The sequence below is a fragment of the Ursus americanus genome, chromosome 11 (assembly GCF_024610735.1).
Source record: "Ursus americanus isolate L20-20 chromosome 11, mUrsAme1.1.p, whole genome shotgun sequence".
Classification (NCBI taxonomy): Eukaryota; Metazoa; Chordata; class Mammalia; order Carnivora; family Ursidae; genus Ursus; species Ursus americanus.
This window is the reverse complement of record NC_142137.1, coordinates 7,543,326-7,570,924: the sequence shown is the minus strand read 5'-3', so window position 1 is coordinate 7,570,924 and position 27,599 is coordinate 7,543,326. Positions and strand designations below refer to the sequence as shown.

Sequence of the window (27,599 nt, the reverse complement as noted above, 5' to 3'; positions counted from 1 at the left end):
TTGTTTGAATATTTTTAAGAATTGGCACAACCCGCACTTTGTGGCATAGATCATTATTGAACTGGAGTCACCTGTCATTGTTGGAAAGATCCTGTGGGGCATTTTGAGAGAGGAAATGGTAGGACTTGATTTTAAAAAGAATATAAAAAATATACTGTATATGAAAAGCTTCATGAGTAGGTCAAAACTATAGGAGTGAGTAAATGATGGACAGAACGTGATAAAGTTGTTTAAAGTTGTTAAGGAAAAATTTGGACCAGGAAGAGATAATACTGAGAATTTATTTACCATGTTCAGTGTTTTCATGTATTAGCTCAATTAATTTCACAACAGCCCTGTTTGGTAAATTTGGTTAACTGTGGTCTATGGAAACATATATACCAGAAGTAACTTTTCCAAAATCATTCCAAAACCCTAGGTTTGTGTCATTTGGTTGATTTGCAAGATAATAAGGTGCTAATTAAAAAATTAATTGAAAGTAGGAATACAGTCTGAGTAGCAGCTGAAGAAGGTTGCTGTAGGAACTATGTAGACTGGGAAAGTGTAGACATAGAGAAGCTGGAAGAGAAGTAGCTGCAGTAGTTTAAGTCAGATGTGCATATTGGTGAAGGATTATTTGCAGGAAACTAAATGCACTGTTGTAAAAGCAGGCAAGGATTTATTACAAGATATTGAATAGTTTGCAAAGTTGTTGGAAGTGCTGAAGAAGTTTTGGATAAAGTAACATAAGTGACTCCCCAAATCATACCATAGAGCTTGGTCATCAAGGGTGCTTCTGCCTTTTCTGCAGTCCCTTCCAGTGGCAACCATGCTACCACTGTCACAGGAAGCTGCCGCTAGTCCTGTCATGCCTTCTAGAATTCATATTAGCAAAAGAGGCAGCCCCATACCCTTTCAGTTCCCTTGGAGGTCATATGACAGGACACTGTGCTCTCTATTAGCGATGCCACCAAAAAAAACAAAAAACCCTCCACAGCTGTGCCTTTCAGAAAAAAATAGAAGTAGCTTCCCTTTCACTTCGTTTCTGCCTTCTGAGTCTCATGCAAAGTGTATCTGAATGCGCAGACATGAATGACTTCTGAAACCCTAACTGCAGGAGATTCTGAGAAATGAAATTTTTAGGCTTCCAGCCTCTGCAGCAGGTGAGGACACACTAGGAGAGTGGAGTAGATGTCGAATGTTAAACCAGTATCAGTAGTATAGGAAGATGAAGTTCTTGGACTACCGTGTACTCTTAGGGAGCAGGCATGAGGAGATGGACTTCAGGGATTGGAAGAAGGAAGAGTGAGCTATTGAGAAGAAACACTGTATGGCTCTGGCTCTTTCGGGCATAGCCAAATTATTTCTTCTTAATTACTGAGATTCTGTTATTTTCTGTTTTTGGAATTGCAGTTATTCTAACATGTATTCCCAGCTCCCATTGATGCTTCTGAAAATTCAGTTCTTGTGAAAATTGTGAGATTCTTTTGAATAACTGCCCCCAAAATAATTCTCTTCTCCCTTTCCATAGCATAGATGAAAACACCATAATGAATGTTTTAGTAAAAAAAAAAAAAAAAAATGAGTTGGTAAATTTTATCAAAACAAAAAAACTTCTGTGTTATGCTTTGATAATAGAAAAGCACATGGTTCTTATGCCAAAATGGATAACAAGAATGAGAAACCATATATTTTGTTGATTACTAGGAAATTTTATAGCAAATCTCAAAGAAGCTTTAGGACATCAAGTAACCAGAATAAATTACCTTGGAGATTGGGGCATGCAGTTTGGTAAGTAAGTCTGAGATTTGATATTTCATTTCACTGTTAAGTTTAATTTCTTTTAATATTATGTCACTTGATCATGACAGTATAGGAGAATCCAGTGGACAAAGTGTGCCTCTTACCTTTTTTTTTTTTCCCTAATGGCTTTTTGCATAAAGCTTGTTTTCTATTTGTTAGAGTAATTCTCACCACAGAAATAAGTTTGAGGGAGGAAACTTCACGCATTCAGAGCAATACCTGAAAAATACAGGCTTTTGTGGTTTTATTAAAGAAAAGTAGCTTACATGTGTCAAATGCAGAAGTGAATGTACCAGGGAAGAAGTAAGTCTAGCTCTGTATATCCTTCTCAACTACAACCGTGTCATTTTTAAAACAAGTGAAGTCCAGCCTCCCTGGGCCATCATACATGGAAGGTTATCTGTTGTACCCTGAGCCAGTGGTGTAGAGGAAAAAGAAAGTGGAATACTTTGGCTCCTTCTTAAATTGTACAGTGGCAGGGGGTCAGAAAGAAAAGAGAGGAAGAAAGGAGTGAGACCCAAATAGTTGAATGCCGTAAATTATCTCTAACGTCCTGAGTTTACTCGGAACCATTCCTTGCTCATAGTACACCAGTAATCAAGGAGGGGCAGGATGAAACGAAGTTGCTACGGTAGCGAAGTACTGGTAGCATGTGATACGCAAGATTCTAAAAACCTCTGGCAACTACTGTGTGTTTTAAGATCCAGCCCTAGTGTCACACAGACTTGCCTACATCTCACATCATGACGTTCCTAGTATCCAGCTCTACTCACATACGCTTGTCATAGTCTGTTCTTATTTGTGTGCTTCTCTCGCCTGCCATATGATATGTTCCCTGATGGCATGGACCATGTCTTGATTATTTTTGTGTCCATAGTGCTTGGCACACAGGAAGCACTAAGAGTGATGAATGAATCCGTCCTCAGAAGTATTTTATAGTACTAATCCAAAAGAAAGGCTAGATAATATTTTAAAGCTTCTATAACGTGCAGCGTGCACTACCAATTCTGAAGTTCACTAATACTGTTATGTTCTATCATATCTAGTGAAATGAAATCGGAGTTTCCAAAGACAGATTTATCACGACCTTCTCTTTCATTTCAGTTAATAAAAATCTCTTTTAGACTCTAAAAAGCGTAGAACTTGAACCAATTATCACTGCCGTTAGTATTCATTGTGGAGGAATCAGTAAACATGCCCTGCATTTTAAAGATCCATCTGCAGTTCACTACAGCTGGTAGTCAGAGGTTTAGGCTCTAGGCTCAACAGTCAGATTTAATAGATGGCATCCACTGTACATTAGTTTAACCGATTTATGCATTTCACAGGCATTAGCAAATATGGTGATTATGGTATTCTTTAATTTTAGCTACAGAATTTTATTGCAATGTTTCTCTAAAGAACTGCTACGGCTAATGATCTGTCTCCATTTCCATTATAACCATCATTGTTGAAGAGTTTTAATTTTGGCTGTTTCAGCTCTCTTCTGTTGAAAGTTGGCAGATAGTTTCTAAGCACAAACTTAGTATTTGAAAATATATTAGGTTGAATGTTAAATGGGGATTGGCCTTTACTTTTCCTGTTTCCGTTTTTTAGGCACTGTGGGTATCCTTCCACATTCCGCTCCCAAGACCCTGAATTGTAATCACATTTGCTTTTGCTTAAAGTGAATAGGGCTGGTACATTTTTCAGTCATCCTTCTAGTTCTGTCTAAAGCTTCAAAATATTTTGTATCTTCCGTGTTCAGTAGCATCCCACTTTTTGCTGAGCCTCTATAGAAAAATGTTGGTCAGCAAGGTCCCCTGACAATAGCTCCTTTAGATCTGAAGCTTAGTAATTGATATAGTTGTAGAAACAGGTTGGTTTTTAAAATAATTAAACCACCTTTTATTGCTCCTGACCCCAGGCTGCATATATCCTTTTAAACTGAAATTGTGATCATCTTTTAGCAAGAATACCTTAAGAATATAAGTACTCATAGTCTATTACCTCAATTACTATTTAAAAAAAAATTAAGGTTCAAATTAACACTAACCCTGAATGCTGAACTTATAATCAAAGACAAAAAAAAAAATCATTGACAAATATAAGACACATATATAGCCAGATAAAAAAGAATTTTGTTGATCAGTCACCTTGAATGGAAGAGGTAATCAGGTATGTTTTGAGTTTTATCTTTTATATCTTTTATGTTCTCCTTCAGTTATTGGTTTAAGAACTCATAACACCAAGCCAATTTCTACCTTTGTTTTATTTTAACACCTGCAAGTTTAAAAAGAAAGTTCTGAAATCACTTCCCATCAGTTGGTTTTCGCAAAGTTTAAGCATCCAGTTTCTAGCATCATGATGTCCTTCCCCAGGATAGCTGTTTTATTTTGCTTGTTTTATTATGTCTGCTAGGAAAGTGTTGGGCACTGTTAGTACAAAGACAGGTTAGTCCTAGACTCTGCCTTTTATGAGTTCATAATCTATTGGTGTCTGTGAAGTTAATTGCAGTGATCTATTCAATATAGTGAATTTGTGATTCAGTACATTGAATTTAACTTATGTGAGTTTATGGGGTAGCCGAAGATGATAGCATGTGTTTGCAGTGCTCTCAGGACACATAATTATGAGAGCTTGATCTTTTGATACAACTATACCTGTTCCCTGCCATGACTGTTTTCTACTGTTCCATTTTATAATTTTTTCATGTACGGATTATTGTGGTAGGTCTTCTGGGAACTGGCTTCCAACTGTTTGGCTATGAAGAAAAACTTCAATCCAATCCTTTACAGCATCTCTTTGAAGTAAGTTGGCAAGAAACAATAGTAGAAAATGCTTCAGTTTTTTCTTTTCAGAGTCCCAGGCAGCTTGGATTAATTTTAATCCCAGAGGTTTTAAAAATATTCCTTAAAACAAGGAACCAAAACAATTGAAAATGTTGCTTTTAGTTTACTAGGGAGTTCTTTTCGTTTTCATATCCATGTTTTCTTATATTTCTGTTTTAGTTGATTTGGGACAGTATTTCTCTAGGTATAGAGTTGTCTTAGAATAAACACATAAGATAACAGATTCAACAAAGAAATTTCTCTAATTTTTTTTTGTCGGTTGCTATGTAACTGCAGCTGTCTTCATGGCAATAACTATAATTCTTTTAGACTTGAAAAACATGATTATATACTTTTTTCCTCTTGTTCTGTGGCGGAAGATACATGTGTTTCTCTGAATGTATGTGTGCTTTTTTCCTTTCTTGTTGCCTCCTTTTCCTGGCTTTTGCCCAGTGTGAACTCCTTCCTTTTCTGCCTCATTTAGTCCTTGGGTACTTTGATTCTCTGTCCTCAGTTTTTCCTGGAGTTCATTAGTAAAGGTCTTCCTGTCCAGTTAATCTCCAGGGATGTGTTTCCTTTTCATCATCCTGCTTGTTATCTCTGCGGCTTCTGGGCCTCACAAGAAGAAACACTGATACAACATCAGCTGTGTTGGTGTCGTTCTAGGGATCGACTAAAGCTGTTATACCTGTGTGTGAGGAAGAGCACTTAGCAAAATAATGCTTTACTTCTCTGGCCAATGCTACCAAGAATGCTTCATCATTTTCCTTTTTGATAAGTGATTTTTGTCCTGGGGCTTTGTAGTTAAATTTAACAAAAATCACATTGTAATTCTTAAAGACCTTTAAGGGTTTGTAATTTCCTCCTGAGTCCAGGCCTGCACTGCACTTTAAATGCCTACATTTTGATTTAGAATATTAACCAAAAGATTTTTTTTTTCTCTTTTTCATTGAGTTTTGTTCATAGGCAAGAGTTTCAGAATTAGTAATTCTTTATGGTTGTCTTTAAGTAAAACGTGCCACCTTAGTGCCTGGAATTTTTATTGTATTATTTTTTAAAACTTGGAATAATGGCAAGTATTTTTTTTTAACACAAGCTTAGTGAGCCTTTCTTCAGCTCCAGGCCCACAAAGACACCCGTGCCACAGGAAGTACAAACACCTCCCTCGAAGATCTTATGTCATTAGGAGAACATTTTTAAGAATTTAGAGTACAACTTGATATGAAGTTCCTATCTCCCACCCCACCTCAAAGGTTTTATTTAATCCCGAAAATAGTCTTTGTTGCTCATAATATTTTAAATATTTTAGTAAAGTCTGTTCTCAAATTCCATAGAAACTTAAATGTATGTTTCTTTCTATTCAGTGTACCACAAATCTTCAGGCTTTTGAGCCTCAAAAAGTGGGAGATTGCATATCTATACAGAGGTTGTTAATTGATGGGTGGACGAAAGGAAGGAACAAGGGCAGGGGTACGTCTGTGAATAACTGAAACCTCGAGGAACAGTGGCATTGGTTTCATTAAATGTTCTTTGTCTAAAACTTCATAGGGAAGCAGCATTTATAAACAAAAGAGAGTAAGTCAAATACACCCACCTTGCTGTTTGTAATATAAGATAGAAATCCAGTAGGGCGCCAACTGGCTCTCTTCCTCCTTCCTTGGCAGGACAGAAAAAAATGCAGAGCCTAAAGTGGCAGCCTCCAGGTTTTTTTATCTTTGTGCTAATTTTTGCAGACCCAGTTTTCATTTTAAAATAATAGTTGTCATTGTGGATTACTTTCAACAAAAACGTGTAGCATAAATGAGGAATTTTTTTAATTTTTTAAATTTTTTTTATTTTTTAGCTTTAGGCACATATTAATAAATGATTTTAGCCTGTTCCTAAAAGAAAACCTGTACTTTGGTTGGATCCCGGGTTTTTCCCTTGTCAAATTGTAGTTAGTTGTAAGCTTTTTGAGAGGAAGGAGCATGTTTTCCTAATCTTTTATTGCCAGCCCCAAACACCATGCCTGTGTTAAATTTTGAATGAATTTGATCTTATGGTTCTTTTTGTCCCTTTCTCTGTCTCCCACTTAAACTTTTCATAGTGTAGGGATAGAGGGTACATACCTCAATATCATAAAAGCCATCTGTGAAAAACACACAACAAATATCATTCTCAATGGTGAAGAACTGAGAGCTTTTCCCCTAAGGTCAGGAACATGGCAGGGATGTCCACTATCACCACTGCTGTTCAACATAGTACTAGAAGTCCTAGCATCAATCAGACAACAAAAAGAAATAGAAGGCATCCAAATCGGCAAAGAAGAAGTCAGACTTTCACTCGTTGCAGATGACATGACACTTTATGTGGAAAACCCAAAAGACTCCACCCCAAAATTGCTAGAACTCATAATAGGAATTCAGCAAAGTGGCAGGATATAAAATCAATGCACAGAAATCAGTTGCATTTCTATATACCAACAATGAGACAGAAGAAAGAGAAATTAAGGACGCCATTTACAATTGCACCCAAAACCATTAGATACCTAGGAATAAATCTAACCAAAGAGGCAAAGGATCTGTACTCAGAAAACTATAGAATACTCATGAAAGAAACTGAGGAAGACACAAAGAAATGGAAAAACGTTCCATGTTCATGGATTGGAAGAACAAATACTGTGAAAATATCTGTAGTACCTACAGCAGTCTACACATTTAGTGCAATCCCTATCAAAATACCATCAGCTTTTTTCACAGAACTGGAACAGATAATCCTAAAATTTGTATAGAACCAGAAGAGACCCCAAATAGCCAAAGGAATGTTGAAAAAAACAAACCCGGTGGCATCACAATTCTGGACTTCAAGCTATAATCATTAAGTTGTGTAATATAAATCCTACTGTATAGCTTCAGGAAAGAACTAACTATTGTAGGATACACTAGTTACCATTCTTCAGAATCTAACTTCATCATGCAGTATACTGATGAAGAACCCAAGGGCCAGACCCAGGATTCTGGCGTGGGCAGTCTGGTTCCCAAGTGCTCACTGCACTGCCCTGCCCTCCACTGGCATTACAGAATGCCTTTCTGGCCCTTCATTTCCATTGGTTGTAATTACTTACATGACATTTTCCTTTTTTCATCCTCAAATTGCTGTACCAGGAACACAGTTGGTAGTTTACTTGTCGCAGTTTCACCCTTCCATCGCACCTGTTTTGAATTTGGCTTCAGCCATCCGGTGGCAGTTTGTGCCCTACCTCCTTCTGATTGGCACCACGATCAGTACCCCCTGCCCAATTTTGGTTTCTCAGTTTTTGTATGTAAAAATTATAGGTTAGTTTTTAGTATTTCTTTTTCTGTAATGAAAATATTTAACACCTACAGTCATTTCTCTGCTGCATTCCATTTTTGTGCTTTGTTTCAGTACTGGTTTTTCTATGTACCTATAGTCATTTTTTACCCATGATGTCTGGCTGTATTATGTGTGGACTTGGAACTTTTGTTGGTCAGCATTTAAAACCTTTTATTTAGTTCTGATTTATTGTCATGAAACGGAGGAAGTGGTTTTATAATAGTTTATTCCCCGTGAATTAGCTTATAAGTTAAATAACTAACATATTTGCTGTTTAGAATTCACAGTATTGGTTCAAGGAAAACATACATAATAAGCTTTGAAACATGTATCAAAAAGCCTTTCCACTTTCAAAAAAAATTTTCTTATGGTAAAAAGTTAACAAGTGTTAAATCTAAATCCTGAGTATGTGGATGTCATCATTTACTTTTTTACTTGTTTTAATGATAATTTTTTAAAGTAATTTCTCAGGGTTCCTCCTAGGTTTAAACTAAAATGGACCTCAGGGCACCTGGGTGGCTCAGTTGGTTAAGCATCCAACTCTTGATTTCAGCTCAGGTTGTGACCTCAGGGTTGTGAGATCTAGCTCCACATCAGGCTCCGTGCTGGGCATGGAGCCTGCTTAAGATTCTCCCTCTGCCTCTCCCTCTCTCTGTCTCTCTCAAAAACAAAAACAAAACCATACTTGAATGGACTGTAATAACATCTAACACTGTTTTAAGAATGTATAATCCAGTCTCTTTTTTTTTTTTGGCTACAGAAGTTTTTAGAACTTGACTCATTGCATAATGCTTATTAATAAGAATTTTGATAATCATAGAAATGCCTCCAAAATATGAGCAGCCTCTCATAGAGATAAATATTATACCAATAAAGCATGCATTAACACTGTATCCTACTACTGGCACTTATAAAGGTAACATGATATATTAATACAATAGTATAAATTTTCTCTTAAGTTCATAATGACCTCAAAAGTATTTATTATTTTCACCCTTCCCCTTTGTAAAATGATTTGAGGTAATTACAGTGATGGGCATTTAATGAAAGGACATAGAAAGTCAGAGGATAGTATATTGCTAGATAGCAGTATATTAGCGGTTTGACCCTGAGTTTCCCTATATCAGTAGCAAAAAAGGGGGGGGGAGGGTCAAGTAGAAAATAGGGCAAAATCAAAACACCAAATTCACGAGTGATAATATTTACTTGCTCTCATTGTTTAAATGTGGAATAGTATCTATTCCTCAAGAGACCATGTTTTTCCTAGCTTTAGATTCTCAAAAAAAATTTCACAAACTTAAAATAATTCAAGACTAAATCAATTCTAGACACATAGGGGATTATTTATGCAGTTAAAAATTTTTATTTTATAAAGACTTGAATTCAAGAGTTCTTTATTTAGGTCATGTTACTTTTCTCCAGAGAAAGTGGTTGTTAGTTTGGGGTGTATTTTACTCATTATAACACTTACATGCAAGAAATAGCTCTTAAATTATAAGCCTAATTAAATCTGAACCCAGCCATACTTTTGAGAGTGGTTTTAAGAGTCAACTTAAGTCACTGTTAAGGATTTCTCATCTCCCAAATCACAGAGTTCTCCAGGCTCTAATGTGCATCTCAGGATGGGCATGGAGGCCTTTCCTTTGCTTCAGTCCACACTGGTCTTGACTGATATGCCCAGTATGCAAGCCTACATAATGACCTGGAGGCACACAGCTCTGCTTGTATGACCAACCTAACCTGGGAGATCCTTGCTGTGGCCCAGTTCCTTAGGCCTAGAGATCAGCCTCCCTGTGTGGGAATACTGCAAACGATTTCCCTCAGAGGTCCCGCTGCCACCCCAGCGACTGCCCAACTTTTGTTTTTCCTGGGAATGTTTCCCTATCCCCTCCTCAATCTAAGCAATTCTCTTTTCCTCTCTCCTGGCAGCTTTTCTGCTTTACCATTGCTCTTGACCATCTTCTCCAAAGCTACTAGCCTTTCTCCCTAAACCCTACACTTCTGAGGGTTACTACAGTGTCCATTGTCCTCTGAGTGTTCTTAGAACAAGGATGGGAATACTGAGTAAGGCCAGAGTACATGTTAATAGTTCAGTAATTATCACACCCCGTTGAAGTGTGCAAAAAAAAATTTTTTAGCATGAGAAATGTGTAACACTGTGTACTATTACCTAATATATAGAAGTTAATCCTTATCACCCTTGAATAAAAGAATAAGATATCATGGATATTATTATAAACAAAGAATAAAAATGGGAGATTACAAATATTGAAAGAAGATGAATAGACTAAAATGCCTTTATATGCTGGTAATGACATACCAATGAAGAGAAACTTGATAATCACTTTTCAAGTTTTTTATCTAGCAAGTTTAGATTTTATTATTAACTGGTATATTGATCTTTTAAATTATAACTATTAATTTGTTTGAATTTCTTTAATGTTTAGTTTAACATTAGAAATCCATCTCAACCAGCAGTTCTATAAGAAATTTCTGATCAAGAAACAACGTTAAACTAACAATGAGCTTGCTTGTTTGAATTATAATCATGAATTCATTGTTTTTTCTAAAAAATGAAATCAAAATTAAATGCATTTTATGATAGAAGACAAATGTATAGTTAACAGTGTCTTTAGTGTCTAAGTAATGCTAACCATTCTTAGCAGTTATTCTCCATTTAAAGACAAAAATAACCAGTGTTGGGGTTAGAGCCCTGTACCAAAGAATTAAACTGTGTCTGTGTTGCTAACGGTATTCTAGAATCAAATTTAAGAGAGTAAGAGGGCATTACATACTACTTTCATTTTTTGCACTTCTTTGTTTACGTATGGACAGATCATCTTAAGAGCTGACTGTAATTATCTTAATCAGTTAAACTAGAAATAAAATGTCATGTGCCTTTTGGGAATACCATCATCTAGAAATAGTGAAAAAGTTAATATTCCTTTTAAAGTCTTAAACACTTAGTTTATTCCATAATGGAAATATAGCTCACTTTTGCATTCTGGTAACTAAAAGAAAAATTATTTCCATCCTCAAGAACATTTTGCTTAAGCGACATTCTTATTATTAAACCCAAATTTAAAATTTCCTTTTTATTCCTTTTGTGTCTAGATCTAGCCTCAAAAGGAAGCTGTCTTCAAAATGCATACTTTTTTTTAATGCATACTTTCTAAGCATTAAAAGTTTGTGGTAACTAAATTTAAAACTGTCTATAATTTCAGAAGTACATAGTATTTATTTTGTGAAGGAAAATGCATTTCTTTTCTAAAATGGTGATGAATGTTAATAATTATAGTTTTATATTGTGCATTTACAGGCAGATTGTTAAGTGCTAATTAAGGCTCTTCTCTTGTTCTGCTTAATAGTGCCAGTTGATTTTCAGTAATGTTTGGTTTATAACTACAAATTGCTGAAATGCCAAGATTCTTGGGTTTAGTTTTGTTTATTTTTTTTTAATTATCTCTATTTTAAGTTTTAAGGAAGGGAAAAGATTCTGGTGAAGTTTTTTCTAAAAATCCTCTTATCAGTAGTTCACATGCATATTAGATTTTTAAATGTTGGCTATCTGAGTTTGGAGTCCTAGATTTTAAAAAAAAAAAAAGCCTTTTCTGAAAACAAGGATATTTTGTGTATGTTTGCTTATAAATGGTGTGAACATGAGTGTGTGATGGGGGTGTGTGTGAAAGAGATTTTGAACCACAAATCATTTAGAGACCTATGTATATCATCATCTTCTGTTGCTAACTTATTCTGGACTTATTTCATAGGAGCACATGGAGATTAATTTTCTATGATATGTGTGCCTGGTCTTCTAAGGTCACCACCAAGTTTGGTAACTCATTAAGAGGACTCATAGGATTCCACGTATAGTTGTGCTCACAGCTATGATTCATTACAGCAGAAGGATGCAAAGCAACATCAGTAAAGGGAAAGGCATATGTGGTGAAGTCTGTTGGAAACCAGGTCTAAGCATCCAAGAGTCTTTTCCTAGTGGAGTCACACAGGATACACGCAGGTCTTCCTGCAACAAACTGGAACAGTACACATGAAATGTTGTCTGCCAGGGAAGCTCATCAGATGCTCCATGCCCAAAGTTTCTTTTGGAGTTTGATCACGTAGGCACCCTCTGCTTAGCATGTTCCAAAATAGCATAAACTCTATTGTTTTCATAACTTAAGCATAGTGACCCACTCCTATCAATTAGGTTGGTGGGAACATTTCCCAAATCCAAGATCCCAGATGCCAGCCAAGGGCTAACCTTGCGAACAGGACATTTTGAGGATAGCAGTCTCTGGTCTGCTATATTAACTCTTTTCTGCACAATGTGCTTTAAAGAGGAAAAAAAAATTAGGTAGCTTTAACTTTTGGGGGGAATATTTATTCATTTAATTCTGCCATTCCAGTAACTAACACAAACCATCTATGAAAGGTAAGGCATTTTGACCTTGACAGAAATGTTTAATGCCCTGTTCCTTTCGTTTGGTGGTATCTACTGGGTATAAGCCACATTACAGTTGTCCCAGTGTACTTACTCTCCAGCAGTAAAATCACTTTATCTGCCATTGATATTTTGATGATATTACTATAACAGTTTAGATTCCTCATATTTCTTTGGTAATTTATTTGCTGATTTTTATTACTTTTATGCTACTTTCATAGCTTTCTGGAAAAAATATGAGGAGAGTAAATTTATCATTCATGTTTCATCCTGTAAGTGAAGTAAAATCTTTTTTTTGAGAGGGAAAGAGAGAGGGAAAGGGAGGGAGAGAGACAATCCTAAGTAGGCTCCACACCCAGCGCAGAGCCCAACACAGGGCTCCATCTCACAACCCTGAGACCACCACCTGAGTTGAAATTAAGAGTTGGACCCTAACCGACTGAGCCACCCAGATGCCCCTAGAAGTAAAATCTTTATATGCGTAACTTCAGTACTACTTGAGGTGCAAAGTTGATGTTTCAGTATCATTTATTAATCTTGCATTTTGGAGACTGGAGTGCTATTAACTAAACTGTGAACATAGAGTCATAGAAATGGAAGAACCCTTACTAAGCAATCCAGCTCCATTGCTGTCACTGGGTGGGGCAGAACTAAACCAGCCAAGATAGATGATGCAAAAACACTCCAGAAGTAAGTGGTCCCCACAGTTCTCAGGAGCCTAAGTGGGAGTGTAAGTAAGCCAACTATCCAAAGGTCTTCCTAGATCAGCTATTTTCCTAGTCTTTTGCAGATTTAGAGAACAGTTTTAAAAATCTTTCTTAAAACAACTGCCACATCAATCTTTGGCCTTGTCTTAGCCAAATTGAGCCATTCTACTTTCTTTGATCTTTTCTCAGAGAAGTTGCAGTGGTAATAATTTGCCTTTTTGTTAAAAAAAAAAAAAAAAAAGAAATGCTAGCTTAATCTAACCCAGGCATTCTTAACCTAAGAGTCTGTGAATTTGGAAGGGAAGTAAAAAATTACACATTTTCCCTAACCTTTATCAGAAATTTAGCATTTTCTTCCATTACAATATCACACTTTAAAAAAATAATAATTGGATAACTATTTCAATGTATTATTTCCTTTATAAGCATATGTGTTTTACTTTACGCATTTAGATACATATTGAGAAGGGGTCTATAGGGTTCAATAAGGGCCCATGGCAAAAAAAAGAGGGGAAAAAAAGGTTTTACTCTGATGAGGGCAATGGGCTAACCTTTAAATGAAAATTATCAGAATTGTGTTTTGTTTTCTTCCATTAAAGGTAACAGTGACTAATGTACTTCATTTAATGTACTGTTGTGCTTTTAGGTTTATGTACAAGTTAATAAAGAAGCAACAGATGATAAAAATATTGCAAAATCAGCACATGAGTTCTTCCAGCGATTAGAACTGGGTGACACGCAAGCACTTGCACTGTGGCAGAAATTTCGGGACCTCAGCGTAGGAGAATATGTGCGGATTTACAAGGTGCCCACCTACTCTCCTGCTCTCCTGTGATGGGTTGCAGCTCTTGACGGTACTACCAAGTAGTGAAGTTGCTTCTTTTTTTTAAAATGGGCTCCATGCCCAACATGGGGCTTGAACTCATGACCCTGAGATCAAAAGCCATATGCCCTGCTGACTGAGCCAGCCAGGTGCCCTGTGAACTTGCTTCTAAAGCTCGTGTTTTAAAACTTAGATTTGTCATTCAGTTGAAAATTAGGACTCAAATAGTATTCTTTGAGCTGGAAGTTGGAGCTTCGAAAAAATCCTATGAACTTCACAGGCAAATATCAGCTGGCATTCTGGTATTTGTTTCAGTCTGGCTTCTCTTTTCTCTCTTTTCATTCCTTCACTTTTTTTTTTTTTTTAAGATTTTATTTATTTATTTGACAGAGATAGAGACAGCCAGCGAGAGAGGGAACACAAGCAGGGGGAGTGGGAGAGGAAGAAGCAGGCTCCCAGCGGAGGAGCCTGATGTGGGGCTCGATCCCATAACGCTGGGATCACGCCCTGAGCTGAAGGCAGGCACTTAACCGCTGTGCCACCCAGGCGCCCCTCCTTCACTTTTTCTTAATCGTTTTTTTCTCCTTTCACTTCCTTAGGCCTGTATGTGATACATATAAATTTGTTCATTTAATAAACATTTTAGGGGGTGGGAAAACAACAGTGAATAAAAGAAATATGAGTCCTTCTGTCATGGACTTTACAGTCCAGCATGGGCACAGAGAATTAACCAAATTAAAGACCGTGGGAATTCAACAAGAACATATACAGTCTGTTAGGTGGTAATGATGCTATGAAGAAAAATGAGGCAAGGGAGGGAAGATGGAGTATGCTGTCTGTGGGTTGAATGAAAAGAGTTTTGTCAAAGAAACCCATGCAGCTGGAGTAAGGACGCAGGAAGAAGAGCAGAAGGAGAGGAACGTGAAGAGGTTGTAGGGTGGGGCCTAATAGGGGACATTGTCCAGGGTGGTCCCGTCTAGCTTCTTGCTGTGCTAAAGATGTTCGGTGACGTGCTGTCCAGCCACTAACCTCAGGTGGCTGTCGAGCACTTGAAGCATGAGTAGTGTTAAGAGATTAAATTTTCAATTTTATTTAATTTGAATAGCCACGTGGGCCTAGCAACTGCCGTATCAGACAGCACAGTACTATTGTGAGGACTTGACTCGTGTGGGAGGAGTTATCAGAAGGTTTGATGCGAAAGAGTGACTTGTTCTTATTTTCCCCATCTGTGTGACAGACTATAGAGTATCCTGTCTTGTCTGAGGGCAAGATAATAGGACATTTAAGTAACTTTCTTTTGTTTCTGAACCCTTTTAGCGTCTAGGAGTACACTTTGATGAATACTCCGGAGAGTCATTTTATCGTGAAAAATCTCAAGAAGTCTTAAAGTTGCTGGACAGTAAAGGACTCCTACAGAAAACAGTGTATGGTTGGGTTACTTTTCTTTAGTAAAGTTATTTCTTCTGTGAAAAATGGGTATTGGTATAGTCTCAGGACAACAGAATGTGGTGTGCAGCCTTCCTGGCATTTTATAGTGCTTTTTCCTGTTCAAAGTACTTTTCTACATACAGTCTTCTGCTGCCCATGACAAAATCCTGGTAAGGCTGGAAGAAGAGTTGTTACCTGCTCTTCACATATGCAGAAACTGAAGCACAGAAAGTACAAGTGACTGACCTACTGTCACACAAGCTGATAATGATATAACTGAGAAAAGGAAATAGAAATTGCATCTTCTTACTCAACCCTGCCTTTTTAAAAAACCATATCCTGTTCAGAATGTATTTAAGGCACCTTATGTAAATAGGTACAATACAAACTTTTGAAAGAGTAAAATGAGGAAATCAGGAAGCAGAGGCAGAAAAACTAATACAGAATCGGGAATGATAATGGCATGTTGTATTACACGTACTGGGATGCTGTTCCCTTACTTAAGGCAGATTTCTAATTTATCTTTGACCTTCCTGTCAGCCAAACAGAAGTAGTACCAGTCATAGGAGCCCAAGCTAAAGGTACAATATGTAAATAGGTACAATACAAACTTTTGAAAGAGTAAAATGAGGAAATCAGGAAGCAGAGGCAGAAAAACTAATACAGAATCGGGAATGATAATGGCATGTTGTATTACACGTACTGGGATGCTGTTCCCTTACTTAAGGCAGATTTCTAATTTATCTTTGACCTTCCTGTCAGCCAAACAGAAGTAGTACCAGTCATAGGAGCCCAAGCATCTGTAATACAGAAGCAAACCAGTTGCTTAGAAGTGCCAGTTTTCATAGTACCAAAGAGTACTTTCTCTCATCATCTTTATGAGGAAGACACAGAGAATGTGGTTCATAACATGCTTAGTAATGTCCGTAGGCAGATTCTTAGATTGCCATATACAGATTCTACTTTTTGATAAGACAGGGAAGACAATAACAAAATTCCGTGGTTTAATACTCGAGTATTTTTTGGCATGTCAAAAATTAGCCCAATATTGAATACTATAATTTGCATTGGAAGAATATGTTTCATGGTTAAACTACAGTTGAAATCTCATTTTTCAACTGGGTATGTTAAAGACTTAACTAAGTACCTTATCCAGAGCTACAGAGTTTAGAAAGATAGGATAACCAAATATTAATTACATCATACTTACCCACTCTTAATAGATTCATGGTTAGATTCCTTCTTGTTTTTTTTTATTGTTGGTTATACTGCTTATTGTTACAAGTAATAGAAAGTAGCTTCTGGTTTGCTAAAGGTGATGTTATAGATACTGTTCTTTTAAAGGTCTTAATTTACTATGTTTCTTCAGTTACCTTTTTGTATTTTTAGAAAAGGAACAGCTGTAGTGGATCTTTCTGGGAACGGTGACCCCTCCTCAGTTTGTACTGTAATGCGAAGCGATGGGACTTCTCTCTATGCAACTAGGTTTGTATCTAATATGAAGGTCAACATCAGAATGCACATGACTTCATGTTCTTTGTTGTAGGACCAGTGTTAAAACAATCATTTTATCCTCAAAGCTGTTATTAAATCCTAGTTTCTAAATCTCTTGCCGTCATCACTTCAAAATAAATTGGGTTTCTGTTTATTGCCAGTTATAGTTCCTGGAAAGTTTTGATATCATCAGAAATGTGAAAAAACTATTTACAGTTAGTTAAACATTATAGGATTTCCACAGCTGAATACATTGTTCTACAAACTGTAAAAGTGAGGCACCTCATAATTAACTATAAATATTTTCCAATTGCACACTGGCAGGAAATGTATACTAGAAAGTGGTCATAGTGGCTCAGTGGTGTCCTCACTCTGTCAAGACCATCTTACGTGCATATAAGTGTCAGTCCTCATTCTAACTGCGGTAAAATAGGCCAAGGGAGAAGTAAGCCATCTTGCCTTTTTTTTTCTTCTTCTTCTTCTTCTTCTTTCTCCATGACTGACCCCTGTGGAAAGGAATAGTCTCTGTTAATCAGTAAAAACTGGATTATCAAGCACTTATATCTGGGACAAAGCCAATAGGAAGAAGAAGAGGGGACCATAAAAAAGGCACACAAGCCAACACGGCCATACTCAGGCTGTGTTGGCAAAAGGCTCTGGTGTCTTCCAGGCTGGAGTTTATCTTGGATCATAAACCCACTTTTATAGCATAGTTAAAGAAATGATATTTACTGTTCTTGTTAACTACCATCATTTGTTCCAACAGCTTTATACAACCATCTGATTCTCCTCCTGTGCCTTAGAAAATTGATCCCTTGCTTTCTGTTACTTTTTGGCATTTCCCTTTATCAATTCCATACAATTGGAGTTAGGAAGTCAGAAGAACCTCTGTATGTAAGAAGTACATTTCTTTTTCTAGGTTAAAAAATAATAGTAGAAAAATATTTTGTGCCAACCAATTACTGCTGGACAGATTACCTAGAGAAACCCTTAAGCAGTGGCTATAGGAAATGTTTCCATGCACATCAGATACTCCATGTCCTAATGATTATAGCTTTCCTGATTTGGTTATCTTTCTTGGGCTAACATTCATTAGGTCTGGATTTTTCTGTGTATTTACCTTAATGCGTATACTTTGTCTTTTCTCTTTGGGAGAATAATTGTGTTTTTTGCCGCTTGTTGAAATGTTTGATTTTTCACCTCTAACTTTAGTTTCTGCCCTTTCAGTGGGTTCCTTATAGAATACATCTATATATGGATGTGAATTAAAGGAGTTGTCAGTATTCTCCTGCACTTTTCTCTAACAAGAGCACAGGGTGAGGCTGGAGACCTAGAGTTTTGTTCTGAGACCACAACTACCACTTACCCTCCTTGGGCCGTGAATCCCTACTTTGAAATAAGAGGCCTGAACTAAATAACCTTGGATTCCTTCCTGCTTTCAAACTCAAGTTCTACAAACTCAACCTAGAGCTTTTTGTTAACATTCTCCTTTTATATTTCATTGGATCAAAAGGCTTCTCTTTGTTTTGTCCTTGGCCCAAACCAAAACTCCAATAGGGGTCTATATTTGTGACTTCATCTGGGGGATAATCTTGTGTTTCACAGCCTTTTTTTTTTTTTTTTCATTGTAGCCCTGCTCTCTGGAGCCTTTTTGCCAATTTTTCCTACTTCCCCACCTCATGAAATTTTAATATCACAGATATCCTGTACATTTGTATGTATTGTATGCATGTATGTGCTTTATACATAAAAAGAGTAAGATTTGGGGGCGTGTGGGTGGCACAGTCAGTTAAGCATCTGACTTTTGTTTTTGGCTCAGGTCGTGATCTCAGGGTCATGAGATCGAGCCCTGCATTGGCTCCACACTCAGTGCGGAATCTGCTTAAGACTCTCTCCCCCAATCCTTCTGCCCACCCGCATCCCCTACCCTCCTGCTTGCGTGCACACCCCTGCTTTCTCAAAATAAAAAAATCTTAAAAAAAAAAAAAGAGTAAGATTTTGTTGTTCCTTAAGAGCCGGCTTTTGCCTCTGTTGCAAATGCATGCTCTATATCAAGATCACGAGGTGGGGGCTAGACATTTTGTTGATCCTCAACATTTCAAAAGATCTAGGAACTTTAGAAATCTTCCCAGTGTCGTATATTGTTAACCAAAAATAGCTTTAATTTTAAATTTCAATACTCTCATAATTTCAACTTGAAATTTCGTAGTTTATGGTTTGTTTTTCATTAATTCATACTAGATGCAAACTGAGTCTTACTTAGAGAAAGAAGAGTTGACTTTTTGTCAAAGGACTTTATGGTCTTTTACAGTGCTTTAGAAGGTGTTGCTTGTGACTGATTGAAGATTTTGAAAGTCCTCGATAGTACTAATAGAAGAGTAGCTAAAAGATACCGGGGTAGCTGCCACATCACCTGAGTTTTGAATATGTTCTTTAAGAAAGTGTACTGCAGAAAAGTGACACTTAGGTGATTCTTTCCAGTAGAGGCTTAATTAACGAATCATTAAGTATTTACCTACAGACACTCTGCCTAATACTACTACTTTTCCCAGAGCTTATGTTTATTTATTTTGGTTTTTTTTTTAATCTTTCCACAGTACTTTTATTATTATTGCTTTTCCCAAAGCTATTTTTATTACTATTATTTTATATCAAAGTGTGGAGTTGGGATTATATAATCATGGGTAATATACTCTAGGCTGTGGGATAATAGGACTTCTTAATTAGAAAAGCCTCATTACGGGGCGCCTGGGTGGCACAGCGGTTAAGCGTCTGCCTTCGGCTCAGGGCGTGATCTCAGTGTTCTGGGATCGAGCCCCACATCAGGCTCCTCTGCTATGAGCCTGCTTCTTCCTCTCCCACTCCCCCTGCTTGTGTTCCCTCTCTCGCTGGCTGTCTCTATCTCTGTCAAATAAATAAATAAAATCTTTAAAAAAAAAAAAAAAGAAAAGCCTCATTACTATTAAATAGGTAAAACAAATTTTTACCCAGATCTGCTTAGTAACTCTTAATCTATGGCCATTTTTTTTTCAGAGATCTTGCAGCTGCTATAGATCGAATGGACAAGTATAATTTTGATACAATGATTTATGTGGTAGGTAATCACAATAAAAAAGTTATCTCTACCTCATGAAAACTACAAAGATAGAAATTATACATCATGTTGAAAACTATGGAAAAATAATTTTGTCAAAATATAAAAGGAATTCAGTGTTAAGTTTATTTAAGATAGAAACCGCTATGTTAAAAGAAAAACAAAACTCTTTAAAAGTGAAAACATTCACATTGCTTCATAATAAAAAAAAAAATTACCCAGATCAGGAAAATGGTTATGTGAAATGAATATGTATAGGTTCCCATAATGCACTTTTTAAAAAATAACTTTTTATTTTAAATCTTTAAGAATCACAAGTTTTAAAATAGTACAGACTTTCCATGGACCCTTCACCTAGCCTTCCCCAAAGATAGTATCTTACATAACCATAGTACTTTGTGCCAGGAAACTGACATTGTTAAAGACCTTAGTTAAATTCCACCAATTTCAGGGCACCTGGATGGCTCAGTCAGTTAAGTGTCTGACTCTTGATTTTGGCTCAGGTCATGATCTCAGGGTCCTGAGATTGAGCCCCATATCAGACTCCGCCACTTCTCTCCCATTCCCTCCCCCTCTGCCCCTCCCTGCTCCTGCTCTCTCTCTCTCTCTAAAATAAAATCTTAAAAAAAAAAAAGAGAGAGAGAAATTCCACCAGTTTTTACATGTACTTGTGTGTGGGCCTAGATATGTTGGGAGGCAGGGGTTGGGAAATTGTATCATGTGTAGATCATGTAACCGTCATAACATTCAGAATAGACAACAGTTCCATGGTGCAGCAAACACCCTCTTGGCAACCACTTAGTAATCATTTACCCCCTACCCTAACCCCTGGCAACCATTGCTCTGTTCTCCATCACTACAGTGTTGTCACTTTGAAAATGTTATATAAATGGATCACAGTAGGTAATCTTTTGAGATTGGCTTTCTTCACTCAGCATAATGAATACTTTTGAGATCCACCCAAGCTGTTGTGTGCATCAGTAGTTTGTTCCTCTTATTGCTAAGGGTTATTCTGGTCTCTTCCCTTTTCTTCCTCTCCATGTGCCTCTCCCTTTCCCCTAAGAAAAGAAAGTTGCCATTAAATATCTTATTAGAGCTGAGCTTCGTCCTTCTTGGAGATAAAGGTCATGATAGCTGAAGGAGAAAGAATTGAAATAGTATACTGAGATTAAAGTTCATATTTCCTCCTGACTCAGTCGAGTGCTACGGCTTTCTTCTCTTGTAGTGCACTCAGCTTAGACCTTCTATTGGCATCTTCTTTGTGTACTTATTTAAAATACATCAGTTGGCAATGACTCTGGTGTGTCAAAACTCAAATATTTTGATTTACGCCTCACCTATTTTTGTAGGTTAACTTATCACTGTTATTTTAAATACATTTTTTCCCCAAGACAGATAAAGGGCAAAAAAAGCATTTTCAGCAAGTGTTCCAAATGCTGCAGATCATGGGATATGACTGGGCAGAAAGGTAATGTCTGCATGGTTCGTAACTGTCTGCTCTAGATCATTAAGGGTTTGTTAGGTCAGCCAAGTCCCAAAATATACCAAGTTGTTAAAGGTCGTCATTCAAATTTCACTTCTTTATTTCAGGGTGTTAGTGTAGAAGCAGATTTGTTTTTTACATTAATTTATGTCTTGGTTATATTCATTTCTAACTTATAAACATTTAATAATGTGTCTTTATTAGACATCTGCTCTCACTGGCTTGATTTCCAAAATTCTTGATCCCTCCCTTTTTTCACAAAGGCAACTAGTAATTTAATCACAGCTTAGTGGTTATCTCTGTAAAATGAAGCTGTGTGTTTAACATCTTTTGTGGCATATAACAAATCACATCCTGTTTCAGTTGATTAATTTTGAAAAGGCCCTCTATGAGAGTTGAAATTCAGACTACTCTCTAAAAGGGTATTAGGCACTTTGATCATCCGTTCTGTTCTCTTCCATTTCAGGTGCCAGCATGTGCCCTTTGGAGTGGTGCAGGGAATGAAGACTCGAAGAGGAAATGTTACTTTTCTGGAAGATGTTCTAAATGAGATTCAATCAAGGATGCTACAGAACATGGCTTCTGTTAAGAGTGAATTCACTTTATTGTTGTTACAGTCATAACTTACATGCCACTTGGATGTTTTGCGGGACTTTTGTGCAGTACGATTTATTTTGACCATCCCTCTCTTCACTTTCACTAACCTTGTCAGAAATAGCTCACACTAATTAGAGGTGCCAGAGGTTTTAGACTTGCTGCTTGGTGTCATTCAGTTCAGTAATCTGAATTGATATGACCCTAGGCCTCTTTTCATGGACAGCTTTAGCGTTGTCATTCCACTGTTGGAGTGGTTATGTGACATTCCCGTGTTATGTAATAGGAAACAGGTCACAAGTACTCATGTCTTTGTTCAACCTTGGAAAAGTATCATAAGGGCTGTTTATGAGAAATGTGAATTTGTGTTTCTTTCCTTTTAACGTAGGCAGGGGAATGTCTTTATCCAAGGTAAATTAGCCCAAATTTGGAAAGTAAATTGCCCACTGTGAACCTGTTTGTTCTTCTTACTGGCAACGTACATTTTTGGCATATTTTTTCAGAATCCTTGATTCTGTACAGTTTCATGTAAGTTAAAGATAGCTGCCTTTGTCTGTTCCAGCTACCAGAGAACTGGAGAACCCACAGGAGACTGCAGAGAGGGTCGGGCTCGCTGCACTCATTATTCAGGTCTGTTAAGACTGCCTCCTGTGAGACCCTTTTGTTTGGTATTAGAACAAACCCCAGCGCTAAAAATGTACTCTTGTCATTCTAGGACTTCAAAGGTTTACTCTTATCTGACTATCAGTTCAGCTGGGATCGTGTTTTCCAGAGTCGTGGGGACACAGGAGTCTTCCTGCAGTACACACACGCCCGCCTCCACAGGTGAGGGGCGTCTGCCGGGAAACGCTGAGCCCCTCTGGCCTTCCTGGGGTGGGGGTGGGCTGATGTTCTCCTAAGATCAAAGGTCCTGTTTGCTGGGCTTCTCCAGTATCTCATATCCAAAACTAGTTAGAAGTACAGTGGACCACCTGTTAGGTTTGGTTTTTAAAATATTTAATGAGCATCTGAGAAGTGCTTTTATGTATATTACCTTATTTAGTACTCAGAATAATGCTGCCATTATTCATTATTCTTTTCAGAGGAAGAAACAGAGTTAGGAAAAATTGAGGTATTGTGACAAACTTGCAATGATGTGTCCTTGGATGACTTGTTTAATCCTTTGTTGCTTTTAAACTTTTGATAACAGTTTGGAGGAGACTTTTGGATGTGGTTATCTAAATGACTTCAACACTGCTTGTTTACAAGAGCCACAGTCTGTTTCCATTCTCCAGCATCTTCTCAGGTATAGTTTTCTGGTACTATTGAGTCTGGACCTGCTTAGTGAAATGACTGTTGATGGTTTGCTGACCCTGGGGTGAACAAACCAGTAGCTAGCTCTTGCCCCCCTGCCTCCAGACAGCACTTTCCTGAAGGTCTGGCCAAAGTGTTGACCTGCCCTTTGAGGGCAGACAGTAGAAGACACAGTTAAGGTCAGTCCTTGGGGCTTAAAAATACCACTCCTGAATCAGTACAGGTGCCTGACATCCTCCAGGTCATGGCGTGAGAATGGAAAGCCTGGTGTAAAAGCATAAATGTTTAGTTTTGGGAAAGATCATCTTCTCCTCACTCTGTTTGCCAAGTGAAGGAAAACTTCCGCCTGTGTGCAGCTTCTGTGAACCCTGCCTCGTGGTTTCCGGGCACAGTCTCAAACACCTACTTGACGCCCTGACACTAGGCAAGAGACCACGCTTTGAGCTCTCGTAGCCCTGCTTGTCAGGAGATACTAGTCTCTGCAAAGGATGTGGGTAGTTAACAAGGTAGTTTTCTCTGATTGCCACACAGTGGTCAGTGGCTCTTTCGTGGGATCAGAGGAGTCAGTTTTCTTACATTTGACCAATTTTTGTTAGAAAATAAAAGCCAACCTGGTTTTCTTGGCATCGAAGGCTAGATTATATTCTTAAATATGGCCATAGGCTTTTTACATTCAATTTAACAGCCTGAGTCCTTGTTCTGGGCTAGGCGTAAGGGATATCAAAATGATTTAGAAAGTACCTGCCATCAGGGAATTTGTAAGAAAGAAAAATGTGCCTTTACCTTCAAATGCACACAAGGTCTTTCTTCATATACCTTCTACTCTTTTTTTAGAGAGAGCAAGAGCATGCGTAGTTGCAGAGGCAGAGGGGGAGAGAGAGAGAAACTTAAGCAGGCTTCACCCTGGGCTCAGAACCTGACACAGGGCTCAATCTCATGACCCCAAGATCATGACCTGAGCCGAAACCCAAGAGTCAGATGCTCAGCTGACTGAGCCACCCAGGTGCCCCTATACCTTCTACTCTTAATGATGTCCAGTCAACCTTACATCCAAGATCTTAACAGCTTAGTGTAATATGTGCAGCCTTCCCTTGCCAACCGCTCCTGTCACATTTCTTTTAGGTTCGACGAGGTGCTTTATAGATCTTCTCAGGACCTTCAACCCAGGCACATTGTCAGTTACCTTCTAACTCTAAGGTACTTTATAACCTTGCTGTTTTCAGATATTAAAGACATTGGAGATGTGATCTGACAAAGGACCTTTCTTTCTTCTAAAGTTTTGTTATAAACAAACCTCCTGGCCTAAAAAGTGAGATGCCTTAAGTTACAGAAATTCTTGCTTCATCTTTGCAAAGCAGCAGTTAATGTTCATTTATTCATTCAGTGTGCTATAAGAACCAACAGCTTCGTCACAGGTAGTTAATTAACAGCACATATGTGCTCGGATAGAGTGGACGTAAGAGACAGTGTTACGGCATTCAGCCCAGCCTTGCTGGACGAGAGAGGGCTTCTTGGAGAAGAGGAGTCGATATTAATCAGGAGAAGCAAGGTGGCAGAAAAGGAAGAGAAAGCCCACGGTTGAGCAAGAACATAGCGCGTTGATGGAACTACAAGCATGGTCCTGGGAAGGGTGAGAAATGAGTGTATAAAAGCTCTTCTGCCTGTATTAGGGCATTTCAGCTTATTTTCAGGGCAGTGGAGTCCATAAAAAGACTTTAAACAGAGACATAGAAAAATCAGTCAGCTAAAGGGCAGAGGACGAATTGGAAGGCAAATCAGTTTAATAGGAATTTCTTAGTAGCACGTTTCAGAAACTCTGAATAGAAGTTGAGTATCTTCTAGATCAATTGTATCTTTCCATAAATCTATTTAAGAAAGGAAATACTTGTTTTTACTCAAGATTTACTGAAATCAGATTTATTGGTACTGTTTTCTTGATTATCCTTTTTAGCTGTCTTCCCCAGATTTAAATAAATTTTTTTCCTTTAAATTCTACCTAGTCATAGAGAAATAAAGAAGCCAAAAAGTCTAATTAAATGTCAGTCATTGAAATGAATGTCAGAAGCATCATTTCTCTGGCATATTGTTCTGTTTGCTGCTCTACCTAAACAGAAAAGATACTTTAGAGAAGAGTGGCCAGTGTGTGTGCAGTGGACCCATACCTAGTCTTTACCCCACCTCCTCACCGTACAGAGGGGCAATATCCAGGTCATGTTGTATCTTTCATCCTAAAAGATGCCTAAATGAGAAAAACTAATTTTTAGAAAGGAATCCCCTGTCTTTGTCAAGCAGTGAAATCATAACCTTAAGAACTTAAGGTATTACGATCAAAATCTAAAGTTTTAGTTTAACGTGTTTTACTTTTCCTGTTACAGAAAAGCAGTGAATTCAAGTCTCAACTTCCAGTGTTACACACATCCTTTACTGGCTCTGGGCTTTCGATTTCCTTAAGTTGAGGGAGTAAGATACCAAGCTTGTGTGTTACAACAGGAAATTACTACTGGTCTTCATCATTTCTTTCTTTCTTCCCGATTCAGTCATCTTGCAGCTATGGCACACAAGACACTGCTTATAAAAGACAGCCCTCCCGAAGTGGCTGGGGTATGTTAAGTGTTTTCTATATAATCTCTACATCCTCCGATTAATGTTACTGAGTCAGTCTTGTGAATGTTCCTAAAATAGCATCTTGTGGTTCGGCTACAGTAGTGTACTTATGGACTCAGGTGGTAATTAGAATTGGACTGTTACAGTCAGTGTTTATGTATTTCCCAGTACTGGACTATGAAACACTCTTCCTACGTCAAGTGTTCAAGTGAGGAGTTCCCCTTATCTGAAGCTATACTTCGGGTAACATGATACCGTCACTCCCACTCCCCAGCTCTTGGCTACCAGTCATAAGGGATGCTAGGCATTTGTCTTCCCTTGCCGACAGCAAACACTGGCGCACTCTGAGATACTGTTCCTACTTTAAATTGGAAGAAAGAATTACTTTTAAAAATGTTCTTTATTCACTTATAGTTAGCCTGTTGTTGAATTGAACATTTAATCATTCTTTGTTTTATTTCATAGGCCAGACTTCATCTTTTCAGAGCTGTGCGTTCTGTCCTAGCCAATGGAATGAAACTTCTTGGAATAACACCTGTATGTAGGATGTAATTTCTAATTAAAATAGCTTTCTAAATACTGAGTGAATTCTAGTTAATCTATTCTCATATGCCTTGTTTAGAATTTAAACTGTTATTCTGTATCAGAATCAATATTTTGGTAAGCCTAAGTGATTTATCAACTTATTAAATCTTTATCTAAAAAAAAAAATCATTTGAGTTCCTTCCTGGTCAGTAAGTACTAAATAGAGTTTTATAAAACTAACTCAAATCTTCTAAAATTCACTACGGTCCTAAGGGGGATAAAAGATTAGACTGTAAGCTCCAGCTTGAGGTTTTCACAGCATCATTCTTCCAGAAACTGTTCTTATAACAGAGATTATCTCATGTTTGCCTCAGATAAAACTGATAAAAGCAATTTCAATTTTCTTATAATACTGGCTAGTTCTGAATCAATTTGGGGAGACCAGAATTAAGCCTTTTTACCTATACAGCTGACAGCCACTCCCAGAGAGCAGATCTCATGCTTGTCTGTCGTTGGTCTGTACAGGTAACTCTTCTGCATGAGCTAGGGACTGAACAGATCTGAGTAACAAGGAGTTACTTGTATACATATTTTACTGGGAACTTTTTTATAAAAATTAGTCCCTTAAAGCATAATTTGAAATGGAGTTTCTTAAACTATTTCTTTCATGTACCTCTATATTGGTCAAGGATATTTTGTGTGATTTGATTTGTTCAGGTAACGTAAGTAGGATGCAGTCTGTTCAGTCAGTACGGCTATCCTCATCTGCCAGTTATTTCCATTCAGACTGCTATCATTTATTCTAAATGTTGTTACTGGAAGTCTTCTGAATATTGGTGACAATCTACTTTTACAAATAGAGAAGCATATTAGCATAAACCAAAGCTTCTCTAGTTGAATGAACATAGTTGTATATTGGCAAGTATGGTACACCTTCTTAGTCCTAGAAAAGACTCATCCATGCAGTCTCAATTTTAAATACATTAGCTTCCAGATTACTAATTTTTATTTAAAGTCTTGTTATTATTTCCTTAGCACAAACCAGCCATGGAATAAAAATGTACAGTTGGGACATGTTTTTCATGTCCTGTAGCCTTCTCCACTTGTTTGGAGAAATGTTTCCCTTCCCAGATCTGTGGTAGCTGCCTCGGTATTTGAATCTTGAGTGAAATGACACAGGGACAGTGA

At 37.5% G+C, this 27,599-nt stretch overlaps 1 protein-coding gene across 6 annotated transcripts in view; it reads left to right on the top strand.

The window, feature by feature from the left end:
* RARS2 (arginyl-tRNA synthetase 2, mitochondrial) overlaps window positions 1–26,597 on the top strand; it is a 57,258-nt gene extending 30,661 nt beyond the window's left edge. For 3 of the 6 annotated variants that reach the window (XM_045771978.2, XM_045771979.2, XM_087865310.1), the window contains 14 exons: window positions 1,687–1,770; window positions 4,495–4,571; window positions 13,720–13,878; window positions 15,214–15,320; window positions 16,714–16,809; window positions 19,852–19,912; window positions 21,304–21,380; window positions 21,862–21,986; window positions 22,552–22,619; window positions 22,705–22,814; window positions 23,179–23,274; window positions 24,405–24,479; window positions 25,820–25,883; window positions 26,352–26,597. In XM_045771978.2, the coding sequence (XP_045627934.1) occupies window positions 1,687–1,770; window positions 4,495–4,571; window positions 13,720–13,878; window positions 15,214–15,320; window positions 16,714–16,809; window positions 19,852–19,912; window positions 21,304–21,380; window positions 21,862–21,986; window positions 22,552–22,619; window positions 22,705–22,814; window positions 23,179–23,274; window positions 24,405–24,479; window positions 25,820–25,883; window positions 26,352–26,438 (1,286 nt within the window). In that variant the 3' untranslated portion in view covers window positions 26,439–26,597. Of the gene's footprint in view, window positions 1–96; window positions 119–1,686; window positions 1,771–4,494; window positions 4,572–13,719; window positions 13,879–15,213; window positions 15,321–16,713; window positions 16,810–19,851; window positions 19,913–21,303; window positions 21,381–21,861; window positions 21,987–22,551; window positions 22,620–22,704; window positions 22,815–23,178; window positions 23,275–24,404; window positions 24,480–25,819; window positions 25,884–26,351 lie in introns of those variants that run through there. The other 3 variants (XM_045771980.2, XM_087865312.1, XM_087865311.1) reach the window with 3 other exon arrangements.
* Window positions 26,598–27,599: the final 1,002 nt, after the last annotated feature.